Raw genomic sequence first — 25298 nt, 5'->3', positions numbered from 1 at the left:
ATTTTCTGATGTAATATAGTCAAATGAAATAATTCCATGTTTTGCCAGGGGCCCTCTGGAGCCATATCAAGGAGGCGTGGAAGACCCTGAACCAGGATATGAGAACCATTAGCCTTGTAAACTTCCATTTTAAGCCTTAATCCTCCTCCTTCATCCATCCCTCTCTCCTCTCTCTCTTCCCTCAGCCTGCAGGGAAGTGTGCAGGCTGAAAGGAGAAAAATATAGAGCAAACAAGAATGTAACGCTCCAGAAAAAGCTATTTGGAGCTGGTTGACCTCGGGGTCGGCCGGCTGGCTAGCTTCCTGGTTAAAGGGGATTGGTGGGAAATTGAGGTAGCTTCGGTTAGCCAATCACAACGTGCGGAGGGGAAATCAATGAGGTCCCACGGAAAATGTCAGCTGGGACTGACCTTTTGGAGACTACAGCCTCCTGAGTCAGATAGGAGAGGAGCAGAGGGGGGAGGAGGAGGAGGAGGAGGAGGACAGGAAATAAGAGGGGATGAGGTCAAAAGGACAGAAGAAATCAGGATGAAAAAGATGGTAAAGAATAGAAAGGAGACGAGGGATGAGGAGAAATTAGAAAAGGACAGAGGTGAGACGGAGAGTAAAGGAAATAGGAGAAATGGAAGACTGGAGGACTTCAGGCACAAAGTCAAAACAAAATGTTCAGAGGTATTGAAGAATATTAGGCGTGTGATTGACAATTTGGTTGATGATTTCACAGACGGAATATAATCATTTGTCTATGTATATTTTACTTTAATTGTATTATTATGTATATGTTATTACGTTATTTGTTTTTAAGTTTGCTATGATATGGAGTTATCTATCTTTTTCCGAGACTTGTTTTTATAAAGACGTGATGTCAGAGGTCTGGGAGCCTTTTTCTAAATCCAAACTGCATTTTGTTCTCAGACAATGAAGGAGGCCATGAGTAAACACATTTAATCACTGCTGTGATTTTAGGTGTCGGTAATTATACTATAAATAGGTGATGTGGACGCACCGTTAGAGTAACGATTTAGGACTTTCCTCGCCTGTCTCTGATAATCATTCTGTATCCTGATGCTGAAATGAAACATTTCTCCACATAACAGAAGCATCAGTATGAGAGGAAATCATTTCAATGATTGAAAGATCGAGGTAGCGGGGAGTAAGAGAAAGACGCGGTGACCTTTACTGTCTCCTGCCCTGCCGCCTCGTCTTCTTAAACCAGCCTCTGTGAGACCCAGGAGGAGCAGGTGAGAAAGAGAGAGGCACACACACACACACAAATACACACACACACACTCCAGGATGTGAATATTCTTTTTCTTGCAGTCTAAATGTCTAGTAGTGTATTGTATGTCTTTTCTGTCTATATTTCCCAACATCTTTAACACCCAGTACTTCTTACATCATCTCCTTCCCAATGTCAGTCCATCCCTCCAACCTTCCTTGATATTTTTTCCTTCCTTCCTTCCTTCTCTTTGTTCTCTCGCTTTCTCAGGTCACGTCTTAAACCGAGAGTCGAATGCAAAGTGCAGGGGACATTAATCATGTTTGATTATCCCGTGCAAAAGTCAACTGTGAATATCAGATATTGACTGCCATCAGCAGCTGTCAATTGATACCAGTTGGTGACCTTTAGGTCAAATGCTCCAATAAGATCCCCAGAGTTCCTGTGCACGTGTGCATGTGGATATACAATCTAATTAATATGCATGCCCTTTCAGAAATATACCAACTATATACGTCAGTGTGATGTGCATACACATACTCCTTACGGTACTAAAGTTAAACAATAATAAAGACCAAACATGCCGAGGAACATGTGAACATAATGCCATGCATGTACACGCACACAAAGTTAGTGTGCAGGTGGGTCTTTCTGTCTTTCTCCCTCTTTCCATCTCAAACCCTGCTGTCATTGCTAACTAAAACACACACACACACACACACACACGCACACACACACGCACCACACACACACGCACACACACACCACACAAAAGCAGGCGTCTCTCTTTGAACTGAGTGCTGCAGTGCGTTCAAAGCAAAGACGAAGGCAAAAATACGGGGGTGGTGAGGGGAGAGAGAAGGACACTTCAAGGTGAATTTGATTTCCACATCATTTTAACCCCCCCTCCACACACACACACACACACACACACACACATTTATAAACACATGAGCTACCCAAGCCAAGCCAGCAAGTATGCACAAGCTTACTGAGATACCGCCAAGCCGCCACTGATATAGATGCATAGAGTGACTGACACACTAACAGTAGACAGTTCATTTGTCTATGCGTCTATGTGTGTGTGTGTGTGTGTGTTTGTTTGTGTATATGCATTACAATCTGTGTCTTATACATATTTATGATTTTTGCTCATAACAGAGGATCACCTTTAAACTTCTCCCTACTCCGAACTGTCTTGTTTGTATGTGTATGCGTGAGTGTGCATGCAACGTGTGTTTACAGAATATGCATATGAGTGTGTAGGAGCAAAATGACTCATGCAAAGTTTAACCGAACAGTGCAAAGTCTTACATTCGCTGGACAAAATATCACAACAACAATACATTCAGAGCAACCTTTGAGAAATGCTATAACCCTGAGTGTGAGTGTTGCAAATGTGTCCAACCAATTAAAGCAATCAAGCCAATTGCAAACCGCCCACAGTGCTGCATATTGATAAGGCTGGGAGAACAACATGGCGACCTGGGCCACTGTGCCAAACTACTCTGACCCCTGCATCCACTTCTACCACCAACGCCAACCAAAACCCCGGAGAAATCACTTTGCACCACTTAATTTCGCTGCCGTCCACACACACAAACACACATGCTAGATGCAAACGCCGGCTTGACAATATGACACATTTTGCCTTCCATCCAGAACGAATGAGGTAACGATAAAAAAAAAGAAAAAAGGAATCAACGGCTCATTAGAAAGATAAAAACCTCCCAAAGCCCTGAGGGTGAAAGAGAAATGGGCGGAAACAAGAAATGAAAAAGAAAAGAGAGAAAAGGAGTTGAGAGACGACAAATCATAACAGCTGTAACTCAATTCCGAGGTCCTGCTTTCTCTTTCTCTTCATCTTTGTATCTGTCTGTCTCTCTTCTCGTCGTGGCCTCTTGGTAATTTTTTTCCCCCACTAACCAATAAGCTATTATGTGGCAGTAATACGGCTGCTAATGGTTTCACTGACCTGGGAGGAAGCACGGCCATTAGCCCAAATGCTATGCAAAGCTACCACAAGACTTTCAAAATTACCCCGACTGAGTGTGTTGGTGCTTGTCTGTGTGTGTGAGAAACATGCACCGTCTAAACAGGACTAATGTTCTGGTGATTCTTCTGATGAGCTTGGTGTTTGGCTGCGTAAATGGACATCTGTCTTTTGGTCAGAGGTGAAGGAAGTGGTGGAAGGTGGAAGTACTCAGATCCCTTTCAAGATCCTTGGTGGAGGACATACTGTATAAGTTGTAGGCTCCAACAGGAATATCATGTAATATGTTAATATACTCCAAGTTATACTCGTTAAAAATGTTATTTGTGCAGTGGAAACGTGTCCCTTTCAGTGCATTATTATTATGTATATTGTACTATTGCATTTCTATTATTGATGTGCACGTAGGAATTCACATACAGGGCAAGGTCACATGGGTGACGTGTCAGTGCTTAACAGATATTTCACTACATTATGGTGGTTTGTGCAAACACACAATTGACTCCGTGCCCCCTAAAAAGGTCAAGAGTTTGTTTGTTTGTGGACCGCTGCATTTATTAAAAAGAATATCTAATGTGGGCTCAGGGGGTCGTTTCACATTGTGAAATAATTAAAACAATCCACAGAGAAATAACAATTAAACTCAATAAGAGTCAATTAGAACAACTTCCTCAGAACACACAGAAACATTTCCAAGAATTAGAGCTCATAAAGGATCCATTAAAAACAAGATGTTTTCTCTGAACAGAAGGGACATTGTTTCTTAATTTCTAGTGTGGTATATCCGTCAAGAGATGAAGGCATTATTATAACAGAGACGCACACACACGTATACACACAAACACCACTGGGGACGGGGTTTTTTTATGCCGTGGAGGTCACAGGTTGCTGATATGTGAGGAGACCTCAATCACGCTGCTGGCACACTTGCACAGAGTGAGAGAGAGAGAGAGAGAGAAAGAGAGAGGATTTGTTTATTTGTTTAATCGTCTGGCCAAACCAGACAGATGGTCGCACACTTCCAAAAGAGCAGTGCGACTGGGAAAATGGGCCATCAGTGACCCTCGCGATGCGTATCTTTGTGTGTGTGTGTGCTTATGCATGTATGACAGTGTTACAAAAGCAAATGTTACATTGTTTCAGTCCCATTGTAGCCCACTGCCAAGCAATCTCGCTGGCAGGATGGTAAACAGTAGAAGTGGAGTGAACAACAGGCATCAGTCAAGGCTGAATACTAGGAGGAGAAAACCACTCCACACCTCAATACCTCCTTCCTTCCCCCGTTTCCATCCCAGCCAACGGCTTTCTCCTCTCCTTCCTCTTTCTGTCACTTTCTACCTCTTTTCCCTTTTTGACTCTTCTGCAACAGCTAAACAACACTGAAGCTTTTTTTCTTCTTCTTTTGTTTTAAAGTTCTTCTTTCCCCCCCTTATCAATCCATTAACAGTGAAGCAACCCGGTCTTTAACAAAGTAAACTTAGCCAAGCAAAGATGGGGCCCACACACTCACCGACATACATGCTCATGCACGTAGGAATAAAGTAAACCCTGTAGATAATATGCGTACAATGCCGGGTCACACGCTTTGGAACATAAGTAATTAACACACTGTTGAACCAGTCTTTACATGAGAGGAGAGCTCAATTACATACACACAGAGCAAAGGATCATGCACACAAATGTGCACACACAAGTGTAACAACAAACATAAAGCACTTTGGCATGCACACACGCACTCTGGCGGGCATCCAGACCGAGTCTTGTTGCTTGTGTCTATAAAGCGCTGAGCAGCATATCGACAACTGTAATAACCGTGGCTGGCAAGAGAGAGCAGATTACAGCAGCAATCATAAGCGCCGCACACACATGCGTGCACACACACATGCGTGCACACACACAGACACACATCTTCCGTTGTCAGAGATCTTTTCTTTTCATCACCGATATAGATACATATTCCTGGGTCCATCCTACAGCTTATATGAAGCAGTAATATTGTAGCAGTGGACAATCGAATGGAAACAGTATGTTCCAGGGTCACTGGAATAACACTGAAACATACTGTACACAAAGACACACAGTCAGTCAGTCGGGCCAACGACGGGGACACAATTTGGACGGAATTATAGTCAAATCCAAAAATGTACGGAACTGCAAGTGCGATACTTTGACTTTTGGAATATCAAGTATGATTGATTCTGCTGTAAACTGCTGCTAAATTGACTACGGGATAACTGTGAAGAGACTGATGTGTTTCCGTTGCCTTCACACACCTACAAATGCCATTCAATCTCACAAAGCCCAACTCACACCGGAAAATTGTTCTCTAGAGAAACAGAGCGCAGGTGGACAACCAGTCAGTAAACCAGACAGCATATGAGTAAGCCAGTTAGGCAGCGAGGCTCTGTAACGGCAGCACAAGGCTACCGGTGGAAAATGAAAGTGGACTATATTGGAGTGGAGATTGGGGTCAGAACTATATGGCACAGGCCAAGGAGAGGAAATGTGTGAAGAGGAGAGGAGAGGAGGGGGAGAGGGGGAGAAGGGAGGACTAAAATACAAACAAAAAATAATGAACAAATGCTTTTCTTATGTGAAATGTGGAATTGAGCATTCGTCAGCCGCATTAGGGACTACAATGATGGGTCTTTGACTCATTTTTTTTTTTTTTTTTTCGTTTTATGTGTCAATATAGTTTGAGATTTTGTAGGCGCCACTCTGTTCACCAGTAAAAAAAACATGGAGAATCAAACCAACATAAAAACACCACTGTGCATTTCTCAAAAGGATAATAGTGCCTAAAATGAGATGTTAAAACATGAATGGAGTTGGACCAGTTGATAGATAAAATGTTGCAGATCATGGCATTTACAAATTCAGTGTACTGTTGTACATCTATCCACCAACTAGTCTAAACATAGCAGGTACTGAACATCGCTATAAAACTATCCTGCAGCACAAAGTTAAATTAGACCCAATTCCAGAACCACGTCAACCATCGTATTCTACTGTATATGGACAATGAGTGTGACTTGGTTATTAATATGCTGGTCACAATAAGTGTTAACATTTTGAACACACCACACAAGACTATACTACACTTGTCTCCCCTTTGTTCCTCACATCCATTGTAATCATCCTTTTCTGTTCTCCTCTATTTCACCTCTCCTCATTTCAGCACTGTCCCCTCCCTGCTATACTCTCGTCCTCCTCTTTCCCTCTTTCTTTCCTTTCTCCTCTCTCTCTCTCTTTCTCTCTCTCTCCGTCGGCCCCCACGACCAAGGAGAAGCGATTTTCAGCAGCAATCCGTCGCTAATTCTCGCTCAGCGTTCATGAAAAATGTATAGCAGGCAGACGGGAGGGAGATGCAGATTGGCGCTGGTCCCTCAGCGAGAGCCTGGCTCTGCATTAATGGAACATTATTTTCAACCTCTCCAGCCCTCCCCACTATTTCTTCTCACCCTCCCTTCATCTTTTCATCTGTTTTATTATGGTCTTATCTATCTATCTATCTATATCTATCTATCTATCTATCTATCTATCTATCTATCTATCTATCTATCTATCTATCTATCTATCTATCTATCTATCTATCTATCTATCTATCTATCTATCTATCTATCTATCTATCTATCTATCTATCTATCTATCTATCTACCTTTGAAAATGCTCTTCTCCTCGATCTGAGTTTGAAACAAAAGCCATAAATATTCGAGGACTCAGTGGAATATTAGCAGCTCAAACAACCCAAACACAGCTATCTGCAATCTGAACAACCCAGTGTGTGTGTGCATATGCAAGTGATTTTAACACACGTAGTTGCTTCTGCATTTGCCTGTGAGCGCAGTGTGCAGCCAGCTAAACCTTCTCAAAGATAATAAGAGGAAAAACTTTATCTTAATCTTTAAAAGGCACAACGTGAAGTTTGAATCCAGCTGTGAAATGGGTCGTGTGTGTGTGTGTGTGAATGCATCTTAGCATGAATTCCCAGATATGTTCACGTGTGCTTGTGTTTGTGTGTGTGTATGTGTTAAAAGCACAGGTATCTTATGAGAGTAGATTAATAACAGCACTGTAATACCATCAGGACTAGTCACAGTGTGTGCATCATGCATAATAAACCTCCCATGGAGTTTACACAAACACACACGCACACACATGCACACGTCCTGTCACTATAGCAACACTGGCGATGTTGCTGCCCCAAACTTCAAAGTCAGATGTAATTCCAGCCTCCCAGCAGCCAGAGGGAGCCATGGTGATGACAGAACATTCCCTTCTCTGATGGCTCCTTCCCCCCTCCATCCCTCTTTCAATTCCTTCACTTTTCTTCGCCTGCGTTCCGCTGCTGCCTCCTTCCTTCCTGCCTCCCTCCCCCCCTCCCCTGCCTAGCCGGCCTGCTGGGAAGCCAGGCATCCAAGACCAGACATAAAAATAAACCCAGAAAGGTTAGAAGTGGATGAAGCTCAGGAAAGTGGGAGTGAAGGGGGGGGGGGGGGGAATTATGTATCCTTCCTTCTACAGCAACTCTGTGTTTCTCTGCTACAGTCAAAAGAGAAGTACACAAGGAAAGAAGAAAGAAAACATTTTCATCTGCAGCAACTGTCACTCAACCTAAAATATTTGTTAATTCCATCCACATTATCACTCGAAATCCTTTCACGTGCTGAAAAATCCTTTGACAAGAGAACGTTCCCATGTCCAAACTACTAATGAATACAAAATGGATGTTTCAAATCTTCAGATTGGCTCAATAACATTTGAAGCCAATTTAACAGTTAATTTAAATATTAATATTGGAACAGAAAATCACCATTTATAATGGAAGGCTTAGTGCCAGAAGGGCATATCTGGCAGTAATGGTTGCTGAAAATGAAATCTATCAAGTATGCACTTGAGGAGATCTATTTGGTTCTGGAACCAATATAAAGATTGTTTTATCAAAGCAAATCAAACAGATTGAACTGAGGTGACGTCCAGACAGGATCTTCATCACATTTTAACAACAACATTGGATGTAACACCTCGAAAGTACCAAATGGTAAAAGACAGTTTGTCAGTTTGTTACTGATGTATATCCAACATCACGATACAGCAGCTTTTACACACTGTCACACTGTTGACTGTCTCGTGGTAGAACGGGGAGGACAGTTAGAGGTGTTGGTGTGTGTTTTGTGTGTGACTGCTTCTCCGTACAGAGAAGCACACACACACACACACACACACACACACACACACACACACACACAAAGACGCATACACATGTACACGTATCAACAACGCACACAGTCATACATTTTTTATTTACATCATCCATTTAAAAAATATGTTTATGCAGAATCAGAATCCTGCTTGTCCCTGAAATATGGATCAGTAGTGTGTTTGTGTGTGTATGTGTGTGTGTGTGTGTGTGTGTGTGTGTGTGTGTGTGTGTGTGTGTGTGTGTGCGTGTGCTGCTGCTGTGTTAATGGAAACCCAACAGCAACGATCTTCCTCACCATCTCTGGCCTCTTTTGTAATCTGTTAGATGAAACAAGCTTTGACAAAAGTTGGGCAATGGATAAAAAAAGAGATGGAGAGGGGAAACATTTCTCTCCTTCTAAGGTCAGTCATCACTCCCTCTCCTCCTCTCCTCCTCCTCTTATCTCCCCCCTCTGTCTCTTCTCCTCTGTAGGATAGGCTGGTGGAGAGGCGCCAGTGGAACCGGACTGGTGTTTTCTTAACCAAGTTCATCCCTCTCCATTTCCCCCTCACTCTCAAATCATAAAGCCTGTCACACACTGGGTGTGTACGCATGTGTAAGCACAGGGGTAGGTAAGTGTGTAAGAGTAGTGCTCGGACAGAGTGTGTGCGTGCACACATGCACACACACATACACACACACGCACGCATGCACGCACGCACACACACGCACACACACATACACACACACACACACACACTCTTCACTCTGGTGTGCTGGGCTTCAGTCAGCCAGCCTGTCAGGGGTGGATGGGTATAAACATGGCCTCCTCCACAGCTGTGGAATTTCTCCCTCCTTCCTGTACCACGACTGCTCAACCTTGTGTTACCAGTCTGTTTTAACAACCTACACTGGCCAGCACAGTTCCCAGTAGGCAGAACAGTGTGTAGCCATCACATCTAAAAGCCTTGAGGCAAAAAAATACTTTATTGATCCCCATTGGGAAATTCTTTTCTGGCATGTCTCTCATCCACAGGGGATGAAGCTGCAGTGTCAGCTGATGAGGAGTGCTGGTAGGACTCAGTGTCCTGCTAACGGACGCTAGCAGGACAGTGCAATGCTTGTTAACATGGAGGTTTAAACTGGGATCTTCCAGCTAATGGCTGGCCCCTTTTCAAGTGGTCACCATGTGTAGTGCTGCAGTCTAAAGTGTCTTCAAAATTCAAACTGAATCCCAAGGCTGAATTCTTCTAAAAGAATTGCAGACATTTAAGCTACTAAAATATTTAAAACAAGCTACAAATATTTAGAAAGTGCCAAATTAAAACAACAGTGCGAATAGGGTTTTCCGTCAGTTAGAAACAATGCTGAAGATGTGTTCAGATGAAGGACCCAGATACATTTTAACTGGAGATCAATTTCACTTCATGTACCTCTGTCTTTTTAAGCCGTTGGGGAACAAATGGTATGGCCCCAGCAAAAACACGTGTTCCCGGCTCTTGAGGATCAAACAACTACGCGTGTACATGAAACTGTGTGTGCGCACTAAATGATTCATGAGGAGCAAATGAAAACAGGCTGGCATACAAGCGGAAAAATAGCCTGTCTGCATTTTAGATGAAGCCAAGGTCTCTGACTTGCAGTGTCATGATATCTGGGTCTACGGTGAAACGGGGCAGAGGTGGAAACATGTATTATGTGTGTATGCTGGAGCAAATTTGAGGAGTATGCGAGTGCTAATGTAAGAAATAGTTCCATTACGATATAGAATTCTCAAATCATACGGTGAATTATGGGATGCTGTGGAGCACATAGGGTCTAGCAACACATAAAGGGACAATGGATCAATCACTCATAGTCATATTTGAATGAATAGGTCTACGGGTTTAGGACTGGCATGACCAGGAGCATTCCCCTATACCTCAGAGTGTGAAACTGGCTTCAGATTAGCTGTCCTATTCTCAGAGCCGCAATGTGTTCAAAGCAGTGGCATGGAGCCGCTGTGGCCTTCAGTGCTGTCGCTGTTCTAAGAATAGGCAGCAGGGTCCAGAACATCTCGTCTCTGAGTCTCCCCGCCTCCCTCTCTCCCCCACCTACCCTAATTTTCTCTCTCCACAAGCCGCAAAAAATATATATTTGTAGTATACATACCAAAATATAAATTATATTCCTACAGGGAAATTGCACTTGGTGGGACGGCTAATGCGTTTTGTCAGTTTAAACGGACTCTTAAAATGTATGCTGAATGATTTGCATCTACAGTATGTTATCTTTTTGTATTTTAAACCATATGTCCAAACCAATAGACATATTTTTTTTTATGTTCACGAGTCCCTCCGAGTCTCCCCCATCACTCTGTTCCTTCCCCATTCATCTCCCTTGCATTTCTTTGCTTTCTTGACTCCCTCTGCCTCCTTTCCTCCTCTCCTCCCCCATGTGTGCACTAATGTGGAGGCTGAATCTAACCCTGCTGGATGACATTACTCTGTGCTGCCTGCTGGCCTGTCTGCCTGCCTGGGGACTCTAAAATAAAACACAATAGTGGGAGAGCCAGAGTGGGAACACATACTGTATAGGCAGCCTGACGGACATGCTCTGATAGAGCACACACACACTCGCTGTGTGAAAACGGCTCACAGAAGACAGAGTGTGTATCAAAGTGTGTGATGCGTGTGTGTTTGTGAGCAAATAGTGTGGTTGTAGGGAGAGAGAGAGAGAGAGAGAGAGAGAGAGAGAAAGAGAGAGAGAGAGAGAGAGAGAGAGAGAGAGAGAGAGAGGGGAGCAGGCCTCTCCAGCTGTGCCCTGTCAATCATTCATGACCTAACACTTGGAATAACAGAGGAGGGCAAGGTGGACAGGAATGAGAGGCAAGAGGCAGCAAGGGGAGAGATAGCGTTTCTAATTTTTCCTTTTTGTCTGATAGAAAATAAGTCAAGGAGGGGCAAATGAGCACTGAAAGACGTACAGAAATGTTTTTCTCCATCTGTGTCTGTGTGTGTGTGCTAGTGTGAATAACGTGTCGCTGGCGGAACCCCATAGCCTGAATTCAACATCCCTCACCCTGAACAAGTGACAAAAAGATAACCACGTTTCACTTCACCGCTTCACACCCTCTCTCTCTCTCTTATTCATTGTCTTTCTCATCCTGCTCTTCACCCCCCCATATCTCACCTCACACTCCATCCCCCAGCTCTCTCTCTGTCTTTCCACATGGCTGGCCATCCTCTCCCATGTCCCAGAGGATGGGAGGCTGTGCGGCAGCTTGGCAGGCTGTCAGGGGAGCACCGGAGAACAGGGAACATGTAGTGACTGGAACATGGGGTGGCGTTTGGGTTGGGGAGGGAGGTTTGTGGGGGGGAGGCGGGTCACTGGGTATAAAAGTCCTGGCTCGTCATCTCACTGTTGCACTGGAAGAACTGTCTCTGCTTAGTGATGTTAGGCAAAAGATGCAAAGGGGAGAGGGTGTGGCAAAAAGGTAAACACAGAGCTCGCACTTTACCTCTATTTTCAGATACCACACAAGTCCCCGCCACACACTGCAGGACATACGTAGCAAGGAAGCACACAACATGTCTTCCTGAGCCAATCATGTAGTCCAGCTCTGTGACCAACCTGACGTGGCACCTTTTATTGCCATGCCTGCTGTGGGGAAATGGTGGTAACTTCAAAAAGGACAACTCGATGAAGAGAAGCTACATTCTTACAACTTTCTGTGTAACTGAAACAGTGACGCCTGATGTTTCTCAAGGGACATGTGAAAGGACAAGATACTAAACGTTTTGTTAAAAGTTATAGCCTTTGGTTGGAGATACAAACTGTATTTGAAGTACATGACGTGCAAACCCAAAAAAAACTGTGGGTCTCACCTTTAGCTAACATTTACATGTCTGTATTTGTGTTACTCTCACTGTGTGATGTGCACAAGGGGGACAAAATAAATGGGTCAGACTTTTCTTAAAATGGGGTTCATCTACTCAATAGATGATCTTTGCTCGGACTCCTGACTTCACTATTGTATGGAACTGGACGAGCAGGCTCCTCTAGAACAGAGCAAGTCTGGCCAGGCTGAAAGTACTGTATGAGCAATAGTGTAGTGGTAATGCTAACCCTATATTGGAAGGCAGGTGGTGACTGCCAGGTCAGTTTAAAACGATACACTGAAAAAGCTGCTGGAAAACATTAAAATAACCGTGGACAAGAGGCATGTAAAAGAAACTGAGAGGTATACAATGAAGACACGCACTCATTCAGTCATTAACACAGAAAAGTTCAATGTTCAATGCGGAAATGTAGATAGGCGGTCAACACTCACAGCACTGCTAATGCTACTCAAACAAGCGCGTGCTGTGCTCTTATTTTGTGCCTTTCTAATAGGAAAGTTCTGATGGTGATTGTATACGAACAGATACAGAGACTGTAAAATGATACGGAATACAAGACGTGCTGTATCTCCAATACATTACATTTTAAAAGACCCATGAGGCACTGTGACTTGCATTTGTGATAAGTTACTAAAGCACTTTTTTTCCCTTTGGTCTCCCTTCAAAAATCCCGCCACATCACACAGCCGACTCGTCCCAAAACAACAACATGACACTTTGCCGACCCGCGCTCCCTCCCTCCTGACAGAGAGAAAGGGAAAAAAAAGATGACAGCAGCTTTAGATCTGACATCAAACGCCGGCGAGAGAGTGAGCAAGAGAGAGGGGGAGGGAAAAAAAATGGTTACATCTCTGCAGTGACAGCTTGCTGGAAGAGCCTGGCAAACGCCGAGCAATTTCTCTCCCCATCTCTCTCTCTCCTCTTCTATCTATCCATCTCTCTCCCTCTCTGTGTCTCTCTCTCTCATCAAAACTTGCCGCCGATTAGGATCTCGGTGAGCCATGCACTTTGGATGGGATGCGAAAACACACGGAGAACCCAAGGGGTAAAATGCCAGGATTAAAGTGGTGAGGGAATATGGGGCGATATCGGCTGTGGTTCAAATACATCGGCCCCCGCGACTGCACCGGCTCCTCATCTCGCCTTGCTCTCTTGCTCCGGATTCACACACTGATACATCAAGGCCATTTCTCATTATAGCAAGAGGGTGAAAAAAAAAGCTTTCATGATGCTACGTTAGAGGGAAAGACAGAGAGGAAAAAGGAAAGGGGGGGGGGGGGGGGGGGGGGTAAAGAGTGTGGGAGAATGAAAATTAAAGAAAAAAAGGCAAGATAATGCAGATGACATACGGTATGTTATGGAGGAGAAAACTGAGAACGAGACGTGTGTGCGAAAAGGAGAAGGAATCACTTGGAAAACTGACAGATAACTCGCTATATATAAACCGCGGATTTGAATCAAAGCAGTCAACCTGTGCGTTACTGACCAATGAACACAGACTTTAGAAGTAGTCTATGGAAAGGAGTATGGCTTAATTTGGGTTTGTACACTTAATATTAGTCTTCCTTGCAGTTCATTCCTCCACTCCTGAGTTCCAAAGTATCTGGTAAATTAAACGGCACACACCTCAAGCCGTGCCAATATTTGCGACCATTTGCAAATGTCTATTTATTCTATTCTTGAAAGTGCTGAGGAGCTGTGAGGGGAGAAATGATAGAGAGAGGAGAAGAAAACGATTAGTTTAGCCAAAAAACTGGAGCAGCCCACATATCTCTCTCCCCTCAGAGATCAACCTGGCCTCACCATTTATTCTCAATTCTCCAGTCAACCTGTTTAACGATTTTTAGCTCACACAAATGCCAAATGCATGTGAGTTTGGATGTGTGACCGTGTGCATTAGCAAGAAACTCTGTGTCCGTGCATATGCTTTTTCTGCATGTGTGGGGGCGCACGTGTGTGAGTAAGAGAATAAAGCCCATTTCGGCTCCGGCATGGACGCCAGTCAAAACACAGACATAAACTCTGAAATGAGCAGTCAAATCCATGTCTCCCAAATCCATGTCTCCCATGGGAAAAGGTGTGTCACAGGGTGAGTGGAGGCCTCTGATTGGCCAGAAAAGCTCACAACTGAACGTTGAACAAATGTTTCTTTGAGTCTTGATGGTGTGTTTTGGTGTCTTCTACAACAAAAGAACCCTCTCTTTCTCTTGTGTGTACACAAACCTTCCCCTAATGTGTAACTCTGTGATACTTTGTGCTCATTGGTGGGCCGAACTGTCAGTCACTCACCGGCAGACTGGACGGGCGGTCTTGGGAGACGCCATCCTCATTGTTGGCCTTCCCAGAATTCCCTGGGGCTGGACCCCTGGTTACGTACGTCTCCTGCTGGGCCTCCTTGATAGAAAAACAGATAAAGAGAGAGAGAATCACACAGAGCCATTTATAGCTATGATCAATAAATTAAAAGGATTTATTTGACAGTATATTGCCAATTTCTTTGAGTTCTTAAGGGGATTCTAAATTAGGATATTATAAATACTGTATATCATGTGTTCTGGCAGCTATGAGGGTTGAAAAAAGCCAATTAAATCATATAATACAGTTAAAGGCGCTCTAGGTAGTTTCAAAATATTGTCATTAAAGTGTCCTCTGTCTATGAACACGTTAAGAATAATAAGCTCATGGTTTAACTGACTCCAGGTCATATTTGCCATAAGTCTTTGATATACAACATTTGCAGGATTCTTGCCAAAACAAAAAGTCCATTAATGGCTCATGTGCAATATATTTTCATTCTTCCTTGGGGTTGAAATCATTACTCACTTCCTGCTCCACACATGTGATGTCCTGGTATTCAAAACACTCCTTTATGATGAGAATTGTCTGAATGTGTGTGACAGAGATTGAGAGAGTGAGTTGGACTGTTGAGGGTGTCTCAGGTTCAAAGGGCTGTAATAAAAACTCTGATTCCCAGTTAGATCGAGTCACAACACAAAGAGGCCCAGAAGCAAATGCTCACATGTACTGATGAAGTGCATGCAGACTGAAACACACACCCATCCGCACCCCATACCCGCCAATTTATTTCAACCAAATCCTGGCCTAACCACCAACTAATCCTTGAAAAAATACACACACACACAAATACACACACACTGAGTTCTATTGTTCAATCTAAGTCATTTTCTTTCTCTCTGTAATCACAAGCCTATCTAGTGTAAACCAATTTTCTCCCCATTGTCGGAGGTGTTGCCCTCTCCCTTTCCCTCCCTCTGTATTGCTCCCGCCTTTCCTCTCCCTCTTCTTTTCATTCACCGCGGAGGTCGTTCCTCCATCATGTTAAGCGTCGGCAGCACAATGGCAACTTGTTAAGGAGCTCTGTGTGGAAGGATTAGTGATAACTGATCGGCGAGACGAGGCGAGAGATCACATACGAGTGCTTAAACACACAACATACTGTACGTACACCAACACACACACACACACACACAGCTTGAGTTCAAGTTTTTACTTTCAAAATCCATTTTCCCCCATGATTTCTTATCTGTTGTGTGATTATAGTGTAGTAGGTGGGCAATATCCCTGTCAGCTAGGTGATATAATTTTATAGCTAAAGATTATCCTCCACAGCAAGAGATGTATCATGTGAAATGGATCTATTATCAGAGCATTAAAGGTGTCGTCATTTGTGCTTCCAGAGTAAATGATACCAATTTGGCACTTTTGAACATTCTTTATGAAATCCGATGTACGGTTTTATACACACTCTTTACATTACCTTTACAGTTGCTGTAAACACATTTGCATGCTGCATTAGCAACCGTGCAAACACAGGGACTAAAAGTGAATGTATTCATTCATCCATTATTAAAAACAGATAATTTAATGACCTTAAATGCCCTAGAGTAGTCCCTTCAAATCCACATTTCAATTATTAGCCAATTAAATTAGTAAAGTGGACACTTACTCAAAATACATTCTCAGCATGAAGTCAACTCACGGTGCAGCCATGCCGCCTTTTTACAGTTCTCCATAATCTGGTCCTGAAGCCTGGTTGTTTAGTGTAAGGTCCCTGAATATGTTCCACCGGTTTATCTGTCAGATGGATCATTCTTGTTGCAACCTCAATTAATTTACGGTAAACCATTTTCATGATTTTAGTTTTCTCGGTTAATGGAGAATGAAGGCATGTCAGCAACATTTCAAAATGTCCTGCTTCTACAGTTTGTCCTGTTTTGGGTTGACACGTTGATCAAAACATGAAGCAGAGGTTTCAGGCGGATTTGAGATGACATTCTTGAGTAAAAAAAAAAACTAGCTTCCTCTTGTAAAAGAGGTCTCGTTTTCCATTACACTTCAATTTTATTCAGATAATAATCACAGTGAAAATGGTCAGTCAAGTGAATGATAATCCAACTATAATCTTGCAATAATAACAACAAACCCCATACCCGCAACATCTCCCTCACCACGTCCTAAAAACCAGAGGGAAACCCTGTTCACCCAGATGTGGTTCAATCACTGGATCACATGTCATCCCAGAAGAGGGAGGGTGCAGAGACACTGAACAACAGGATCGCAGGAAAGATCAGAGGTGCTATTTTTATGAACAGAGACATCCAAAGTGTTTTTCTAATGCCCCCCCACCCACCCTCAGGAAGGAGGGACGAGGGGTGGGAGGAGGAGGACAAGAAATGGAGGTGAAGAGGTGTGCAGTGGCTTTCTGATAGGTGGACAAGTGTGCACACGTGCACGGTTCAGTTCAAATAAAAATGCACACATGGACAGGCAGTTGCCCACACAGAGGGAAATGAGAAGAGTGGCTGCTGACCCAAGTCTAATATTTACTCGGGCATATGAATCTGTGTGTGTGTGTGTGTGTGTGTGTGTGTGTGTACTCGAGGGGATTTCCGTTTTAAGTGGGTCAAAGTGAGGTTAGCCTCATACTACTGTTTACACTCACGTTCTTACATCATCACTGTCAAACTGCAATATGGACAGAGAGGGTGAGAGAGATAGAAACAGAGACTGAGCGGCAGATGCTGACAGAGAAATACAGATGGTGAGATGCAAAAGAGATAGAGAAGGAGAAAAGGGAGGGAGTGAGAGAGAGAGAGAGAGAGAGACAACTGTGTAAAAAAAAAGACTAGAAAAGCGAGCATGGGAGAACATCAGAGGCAAATGAAGGAGTGCTGCGAGTGCATCCTTTCATTTGAGTTTTTTCCACTCCATTGTCTCAAAATCCCATTTCCCAGCTAATTTAGAAGCTTCTAAAATACACTCCACTCCATACCTTAAGCCTTAGGCCGCGGCTAATCCTGTCTTCACACACACACACACACACACACACACACACACACACACACACACACACACACACACACACACACACACACACTCATTCATCCTCCGTGCTTTTCAAAAGACTTCTTCTTGGCATAGTAGAAACGAATGAAGGATATTGAAGGCAAGCGTTTGAAGTACATGAGGGAATGCAGGAACCAAACTGTGAGTTAAATGCTATTAGACAGCTGTGTGGAGAGGCAGTGTAATATTAGATTTGATTGAATAGATGACTGCTGAATGTGGTGTAATATATAGAGCCGGAGAGGCTTTATGCGGACGCAAATCAATATTGCAGCACCATGTTAATCCCAGACACAGTAACGGGAGTGAGAAGCGTTCGGAAAGCAGAATCGCTTCGACGTTGTGCGCTCTCGATTGTCCGGAATAGGAGACTTTTAAAGTAGTTAGACCGGTTTGTAATGTAATCTTTTACATTGATGCAGTGTGATGCCAGACTTTGTTAAAGAGAAGAAGAAGAGGTCAAAGGTCAAGTTGTGCTATGGAACAATATCTCCTCGAGCTATCATTTTACTCCTCGTAAAAGGAAACTCGAGGCCACAATGCTGCAACAAACAGTAATTCCCAAACATGACATGCAACCAATTTGACACTCGCTTTTCTTTTTGGCTCACACCTAATTTAAAAATGTTGTACTGAGCCCTTTTGGTTGGTTGCACTGCACACTTTCTACCTCTATATTCAAGCAGGGAGCAAGGTGAAACGTCGCCTCGCTTTGCTTGTATGAGTTTGATTGCTTCGGAAAACAAGCAAGGAAACTGTCATGACGACCACTTGACACAACAGAAAGCAGCAGGAGGGAGCAACAATTCACAGACACGTTAAGCAGATTTAGTCTGACATCAAAAAACGTCTCGATCAAAAGTGACATAAAAAATGATGTGGGTTAGTTCAAACTATACTTTAGCATTATTTTTGAAAATAACGCGCTTGCTTTTTAATCCTTTTTTCACCGCCCTCGGCGAGCTATTGCTTTTATAAACTTTGTCCGTGTTTTTGTCGCACACTGGTTCTCTCGCTTTATGGGGGTGAACTGAATTTCTCAACGTCTTCTACTCACATCCTCTGTTCTTTTCTTTGTTGGGTGTGCTTTTCTTACCTTTTGTCCTTATTACAGTTATTTTCTTTTTCCCTCAACATCCACCTTCTCCTCTCAGTCTTAAATGCTCCCTCACTCGGCATCACCCCGGCTCCCTCCCTCTCTTCTTCTTCCTTTCTGTCCATCCGCTCTACTGATTAATCTCTTGCTTTCTCCACACCTCTCACATCTCTCGTATTCCTTCCCCATCTCTCTTTTTATATTCATCACTCTTCTTCTTTCCTTACCATCTCACCTCCGTTTCTCCGACTCCATCCCTTTCTCTACCCCCCATCACTCCCTTCCTGTCTCCAGCCGTTCTCCTCATGACTACCAAATTAATTAGTCACCCCCCTTTTTCCCTTGCACCTTGGCAGATGCACATCTCCACAAAATCTGACGCTAATGCCATTAATATTCATTAAAAATTAAGCTTAATTGCGTGTCTTTAGGAGAGAGGCCCATAACCCCACTCCCCCCCTAATCACACTGCCTAACCACACACGCACGCGCACACACACACACACACACACACACACACACACACACACACACACACACACGTGAAACCCTGTGCATTTGACCACCACCCTCTGCCACATCATCCCAAGGACTTCAAGTCTCTGATGTCCATTGGGTGAGACCCTGAGAAGCACATACACACTCTCTTTCTGACACCCACCCAGTGAGATATACTGGGTCAGGCACTGGAAAAAGACAAGGTCAAGTGATGGGAGGGCCAGACTGAGGTAAGAAGTGAGGACGTGTTCCCTGCTGTGACTGAAAGTCTTAATTTCTGTCTTTGTGTGTATGCTCTGCTCACCAGCGCTAATTACTGTTGAAGGCAGCTGCTAAAAAACGACCAACCATAAAGTAGAAACACTTACAGACATGTACAAAAAGCTGCTACGCATCAAGGAGAGGCCGTGGTGGTGGTGGTGCTTGGGGGAAGAGGGGGCGCACATCCATATTCAACACCCCGCGTTCACACACACACACGTTGGTTCAGTCTTGCAGATACGCACACATGCTCACACCAATCAGACCAACTGAACCATAATTAAGGCAACAATCAGCAGTGAGAGCGAGCTACACCGTGTTCTGAAAAATGTGACAAATCAACATTTGGTTATGATGTGCTTGTCTTTCATGTTTTCTTGACACTTACATCTTTTGATCCATTTCAGAGTATTTAGAAAACATTGCAGCTACATTCTGATTATGTCAGATACGCTGTAAATATATTCAGACCTACTTTCGTCTCCTGAAACTGCCTTTTAACAGTGTGTTGGTTACCCGCCATGGACATTTATTCCAGGGTAAAGTCTATTATTATCATCACGAGAATGGTGACCATTAGCATGGAAACAGCTGCTATATATGCATATGTGTATGTGAGGAAGCCTGTGTGTGTATGCCTAGATATCCGTGACCTATGTCAATGTGTGTGTGTAAGTGTGTGTCCAGCCTATCTTAATAGATCCATTTGTAGCAGGACCCGTTCTAGTGCTGTGTCCTTCAGATTGGATTCTATCTCAGCAATCCCCCTGACCTTTAGCACAAAGAGGCTACAAGAGAGGACCAGAGTTCCGACACAGGACACACTCATAGACACACACTCTCTCTCACACACACACACACACACAAAAAACTAGCCAGAAGCAAGCATTCACTCTTGCCCATATAAACAGAAATACACACAAAACATGCAGACACAGAAAGAAATGCACATGTAGAGACAAACACACTGGTATGTGAGGCAGGCCATCCCTTAGGGATGATGTCAGATGTAGCTGACAGTGTTAGCAGATGGCATTGCCAAGGCTTTCATTCTCATTCCTCTACACAGGCTAATCAAATAAGAGCCGGTCTTTGTACCATCTTCACTTCACACACTCTTCGCAAGTCCCCATCGCCACCACCCCCATCCGCCCATTCACTTCAATTGCTTTGGCTCACAGTTAAAAAGGACATCCACCCAAACTGGTGAACACCCACATGCTAAAGCACAGAGGAACAATAGCGGTGTGTTGGGGAGCTCGACTTTGACAATTTTGTCGTTGTTGTTGTTTTCTCTTTGTGAAGTCAGTATCCAGGAACAAATGTAGCGGCATTTCCTAACAAATGGCAGCTAAATTAGGCCCCTAGGGTGCGGTACGCTAACTACCGGCCTCCTTTTTTTCTGAGCCATTATGATTGTCCTAACCGTTCCAAAAACACCTCTCCCGTTCTCGTTCATTTGCATTTGAATTGCAGCTCGGCTGTATAAAAACAAACATAAATCAAAAAAGGGGAAAAAAGAAAAAAAGGGAAGAAAAAACGTGGCGGATTCTAGTCGAGCAATTAGCGAGTGTCAGTCAATGTGAAGGTAAAAAACACACTAAATTAAAAACATTGTCTCAAACACACACACTCACACACACTAAACCAAGCTGACATATACAACATATATTTTTTTTCCCTTCAATTTTATCATTTATTTTTTGCCTGAAAACTCATCAAGCTTAAGTGCTCGTCAGCGTCGGCCAATCGGAGTGCGGCAGGCCCAGGGTTGCCGTGGCGATACGCGGGGACATTTAGAGGACTCCGATAAACTCTGCCATTTAAAAGGTTATGACAATTAACGCGGCTCTCCGCAAATTACCACTGCCAGACCTTTACCCATGGACGTCTCTCTCTCCCTCTTATCACCCCGCACCCAGCCTCTCTCTCTCTCTCTCTCTCTCTCTCTCTCGCTCTCTCTACCTCCTCTCTCTCCCCTCCTCTCTCTCACTATTAGTTAGCCCTCCATTTCTGCAGCCTGTCCTCCCTCACTCCCTCCCTCTTTCTGTCCACCCCCTTACAGCCAGCAGCACTTTTATTATCCTGTTAATTAACAGAGTTCTTCACTTAATATTCAAATGGTGACCAATTAATGACATTTAACTTTGGGCGCCCCACCCACCCACCCACATGCTAAGCCCCCTCTACAGACACACACACCTTCCCCTCCACTCTCACCTCATCCTATTCACTCTCACTTCACACACTATCCTTCCCGTTCCTCTCATTTCCTTCGTCTTGTCCTCACTACTTCCCCTCCATTCCTCCACATTGTAGCCAAGGTGAGCTCCCATTTCCATGTGTGTGTGTGTGTGTGTGTGTGTGTGTATGTATTGAGGGGCAGTCACAGTGATTGAGGTAGCAGAGCAAGTATACAGCAAAGGGGTAATAATGTCAGGGGTGCAGGCCACAGAAAGGCTCTACGGCCTTTTAATTAACCTGGTGTGATTAAAAGCGGGACTGGCGGAGGGTGGGGGAAAGGGCCTGCTGCTTCAGCCAGTTGGGGGCGGAAGGGTGACGGACAGGAAATAGGAAATAACACACGTATTTTAAGTTAAAGGAGCCAGGTGATGTGCCAGTATGAGAGCAATCTTACACAAGGTCCTTTTAGTAGCATGCCTGGAGCTTTCAATTGTATCACATCAAGAAGGACCTTTAATATATATTTAAGAATATTCAAATGACAAAAACATACATTTGAAAACCTACAATTCCATAACAACTTGGAAGATTTAATTTGCAAAGGAAAATTGTGTGATATGATCAAAAGCTGTGGAACTGTCACTAAATGGAGCTTGTAGTGAGATTGTTGTTTGCATATTTATTTCCTTTATGAGATGTACAAATGTGCAGACTGCTTATAATATAAACAATATACAATGTAGCATATTGCGCTCAGGTTTCAGAGCAAAAGCAGCAGCAACTGTCTTTTCAAAATAAAAGGAAGATTATATTAAAAGGCCTTTACACACTGGGGACATGAAAAAAAAAATCAAAGCCATGTGAATTTGCGACAGCTGCAACACATAAAAAAAGAAGTTTAGAATAGATTCGCACAGGCAGAAGAGCAACTACCGTGATCATATTGACACAGAGCAGCATTTGGCAGTCTATCTGAGGTACATTGTTGTACAGTCAAAGCCTAAGCTACCGTATACTTTTTTATTTTCATTTTAAGTAAAGTTATGCAGTGTATATGTTCAGGGCTTTTATTGTCAAAGGTAAAAACAGAAGGAGAAGATCTGGCATGCTCTGTCTTTGTCAAAGATGAAAGGAAAAATAAAGTTTGCCGTCTCGTTTCGCTTTATTGCCACATAATATTCTGCGTGAAAGTACTAATGAACAAATATAACAGAAAATATATTGATTTGCGTATTACTGGGTGTGTGAAGGCCTTAAGAGCAGTTCACCATTCAGTACACACCACATGGTGGACATGTGATGTGCTCGTGAGCATCACTAATCTAAACCAATGACCTTCCATGTAGCTCCCTGTAAAGAGAGCTTGTCTCCTCCAATCAGCTGAGGGCTCCTCTATGCCATAGCACGGCTCCCCAGAGCCTACTCTTAGACAGGAAGAGGAAATAGTTAAGGCCAATAGAGGAAATGACCGGTGGGATCAGTTTCACAGAGGAGAGTGGCTGGAAGGGTTTTACTACAGGGAGTAAATGTCACAGGGAATGCCTTCCTTCTTCAAAGACCAGCAGTCAAATCACGACGAATCTACTGTTCACCAAACACCACTCAGTGGCATATTCACCACACACTTTATGTTACACCACAACAAGGCAAGGCCATATTCTGTTCCATGTAATTACTCATAAATCTAACACACTGCTTTTTGGTGTAAAATGAAATAGTGTGTACTCCATGGAATAACTGATCAAAGCAAGTACCACGTTCTCACAACATTATGAGTCTGGCAGCTGGCCAATGTTGCATTTCACCTCCTTGCTGTCTATCCTGTCACACTCCAGTGTATACTACCCAATAAAGCAAACATGCCACAAAAAATAATCTCCAAATTCTTGAAATTACAACTCTCTCATTTCCGTTTTTGCGAGGTAGAAAGGAACAAGATATTATGCACTTCATCTGTTATGTGTCCAGTGCAATATGGCTGTAAAGCGTAAGAAAGGGCACCCATTTTCTCCCTTTAAGCGGTTTGTCTCCCGCTGTAATTGAAGCTAACAATCAGACCAAACACATTAGGGTCATGATATTTATAGTGTCTGTTAAAATATACTTTCAGAAAAGGGCCGCCTTTTATTTGGCTTTTAAATGTTTCTTTCACAAAGCAGAAATAATTTTCTATTGCAATTTTAACAGTAGTGAGCCTTGATTCAACAGCATCTGGTGGAAAGTGACATTTTAGTATACAAACCAAGTAGTGTATGAGGTCAAAAAGCCTTCACAATCAATTCAAATATATGTCACAGTGTTTCTGAGAACTCACAATCATTAAACAATCTGGTGTTCTCAAACACAAACAGACGCACTTGAAAGAAACACCACCAAACCCACATGTATTTATTTTTAAAACACATTTTGCCTGATGCGATATTACTTTTTTATGTTTTGGTATTAGCCTTGATGTCTTTTAGCCTCTTCTCAAAGAAAGATGGCATTTTCACTTTGATTTGTTACAAAACCAGCTAATAGCGGTTGGTTGGAGAACACATTCTGTGTCAAAGGCAGCTGGAATGGTTCCATCAACTGGAGGATGTCCTCTGGCTAGGGTTAATGGGAGTGGAGTGGGGGGAAAGGAACCGCGGAGAGCGCCGGAAGAACAAAATAAAGAACTTTTCAGCTTGGATTTCTCAGAGTAATGCAGGGTCAAAGAACAGGGGTCAAAACCACAATGACATCCTAATCTGCCGGGCGCTTGCTATTTTGTGTATGTGTGTGTGCGTGTAATCTGTTCCATGCGGCTCACATCATGTCTCATTTCAGCCCAGAATCACAGACAAAGGTCACCGTTTGACCTTTACACAGCTCAGAATTGTTGGCTGATTAGTGTACACGCAGACACATGCAGGCAAAAAACTGATACAAAGACACTCACTCACTCAGAACAGAAACATTAAAGTATAATACATAGCTGAGTTAAGAGCACAGGAAATACTAAGACAATTTAGGAAAAATTGGTGTCTTTGTTATTTAAATGTATTCTGGTATTTTCTGGTTTTCTTTCCCTCTCTAATTCCTCTCTCACTCAATCGATGGACAATTAACTTTGTCTTAATGCCACTGCACAGGCTTGTTTTTGTTATGTGTCATTTTTAATGATCAATATAGTGTATATTCAGTAATTACTTGAAAATAAACTGAAACGGAGTGAGTGCTTGGACCTGGATATTGCCTTCATTTCACAAGGTGGAATTGGTTTAGCTGTGTGCAAAGTACACAGATGTGTTTCGGGATTCTAGCCTATTACCAACTATTCATTTATAGTCTGTTTCTACCCTGTTTCAGTTGGATTGGACTGCTAGTTGGAAAGATAGTCCTTTGACTGTACATGCGCCTTAATAGCTGGGTTTCATGTTAAAGCTCATTTTATATACCAAGCGAAAATGTAAAAATGTTATGTAGATGGTAAAGAAGTGGAGCAGGGAGCTTATTAGTCGAGAAAGCCTGGATTCAGTTGGTCTCCAGTTTGATTGTGAGCAGAATCAGCTGGTGTCTGTACATTGCGTGCTGTGTTGCCGGGACATTAAATGCTTGAACACATAGAAAGGATTTCTTGATTAAAGGTAAAGA

At 43.2% G+C, this 25298-nt stretch overlaps 1 protein-coding gene across 1 annotated transcript in view; it reads right to left on the bottom strand.

Annotated features, from left to right (window-relative positions):
• The window catches only part of arid1b (AT rich interactive domain 1B (SWI1-like)), a 187700-nt gene that overhangs the window by 87837 nt on the left and 74565 nt on the right, over window positions 1-25298 (bottom strand). The window contains exon 6 of the mRNA XM_034525486.1: window positions 14564-14668. Within this exon, the coding sequence (XP_034381377.1) occupies window positions 14564-14668 (105 nt within the window). The remainder of the gene's footprint in view (window positions 1-14563; window positions 14669-25298) is intronic.

Source organism: Cyclopterus lumpus, chromosome 22 (genome assembly GCF_009769545.1).
Source record: "Cyclopterus lumpus isolate fCycLum1 chromosome 22, fCycLum1.pri, whole genome shotgun sequence".
NCBI lineage: Eukaryota > Metazoa > Chordata > Actinopteri > Perciformes > Cyclopteridae > Cyclopterus > Cyclopterus lumpus.
The sequence above is the reverse complement of the archived record's forward strand: the minus strand, read 5'-3'. Positions and strand labels throughout refer to the sequence as shown.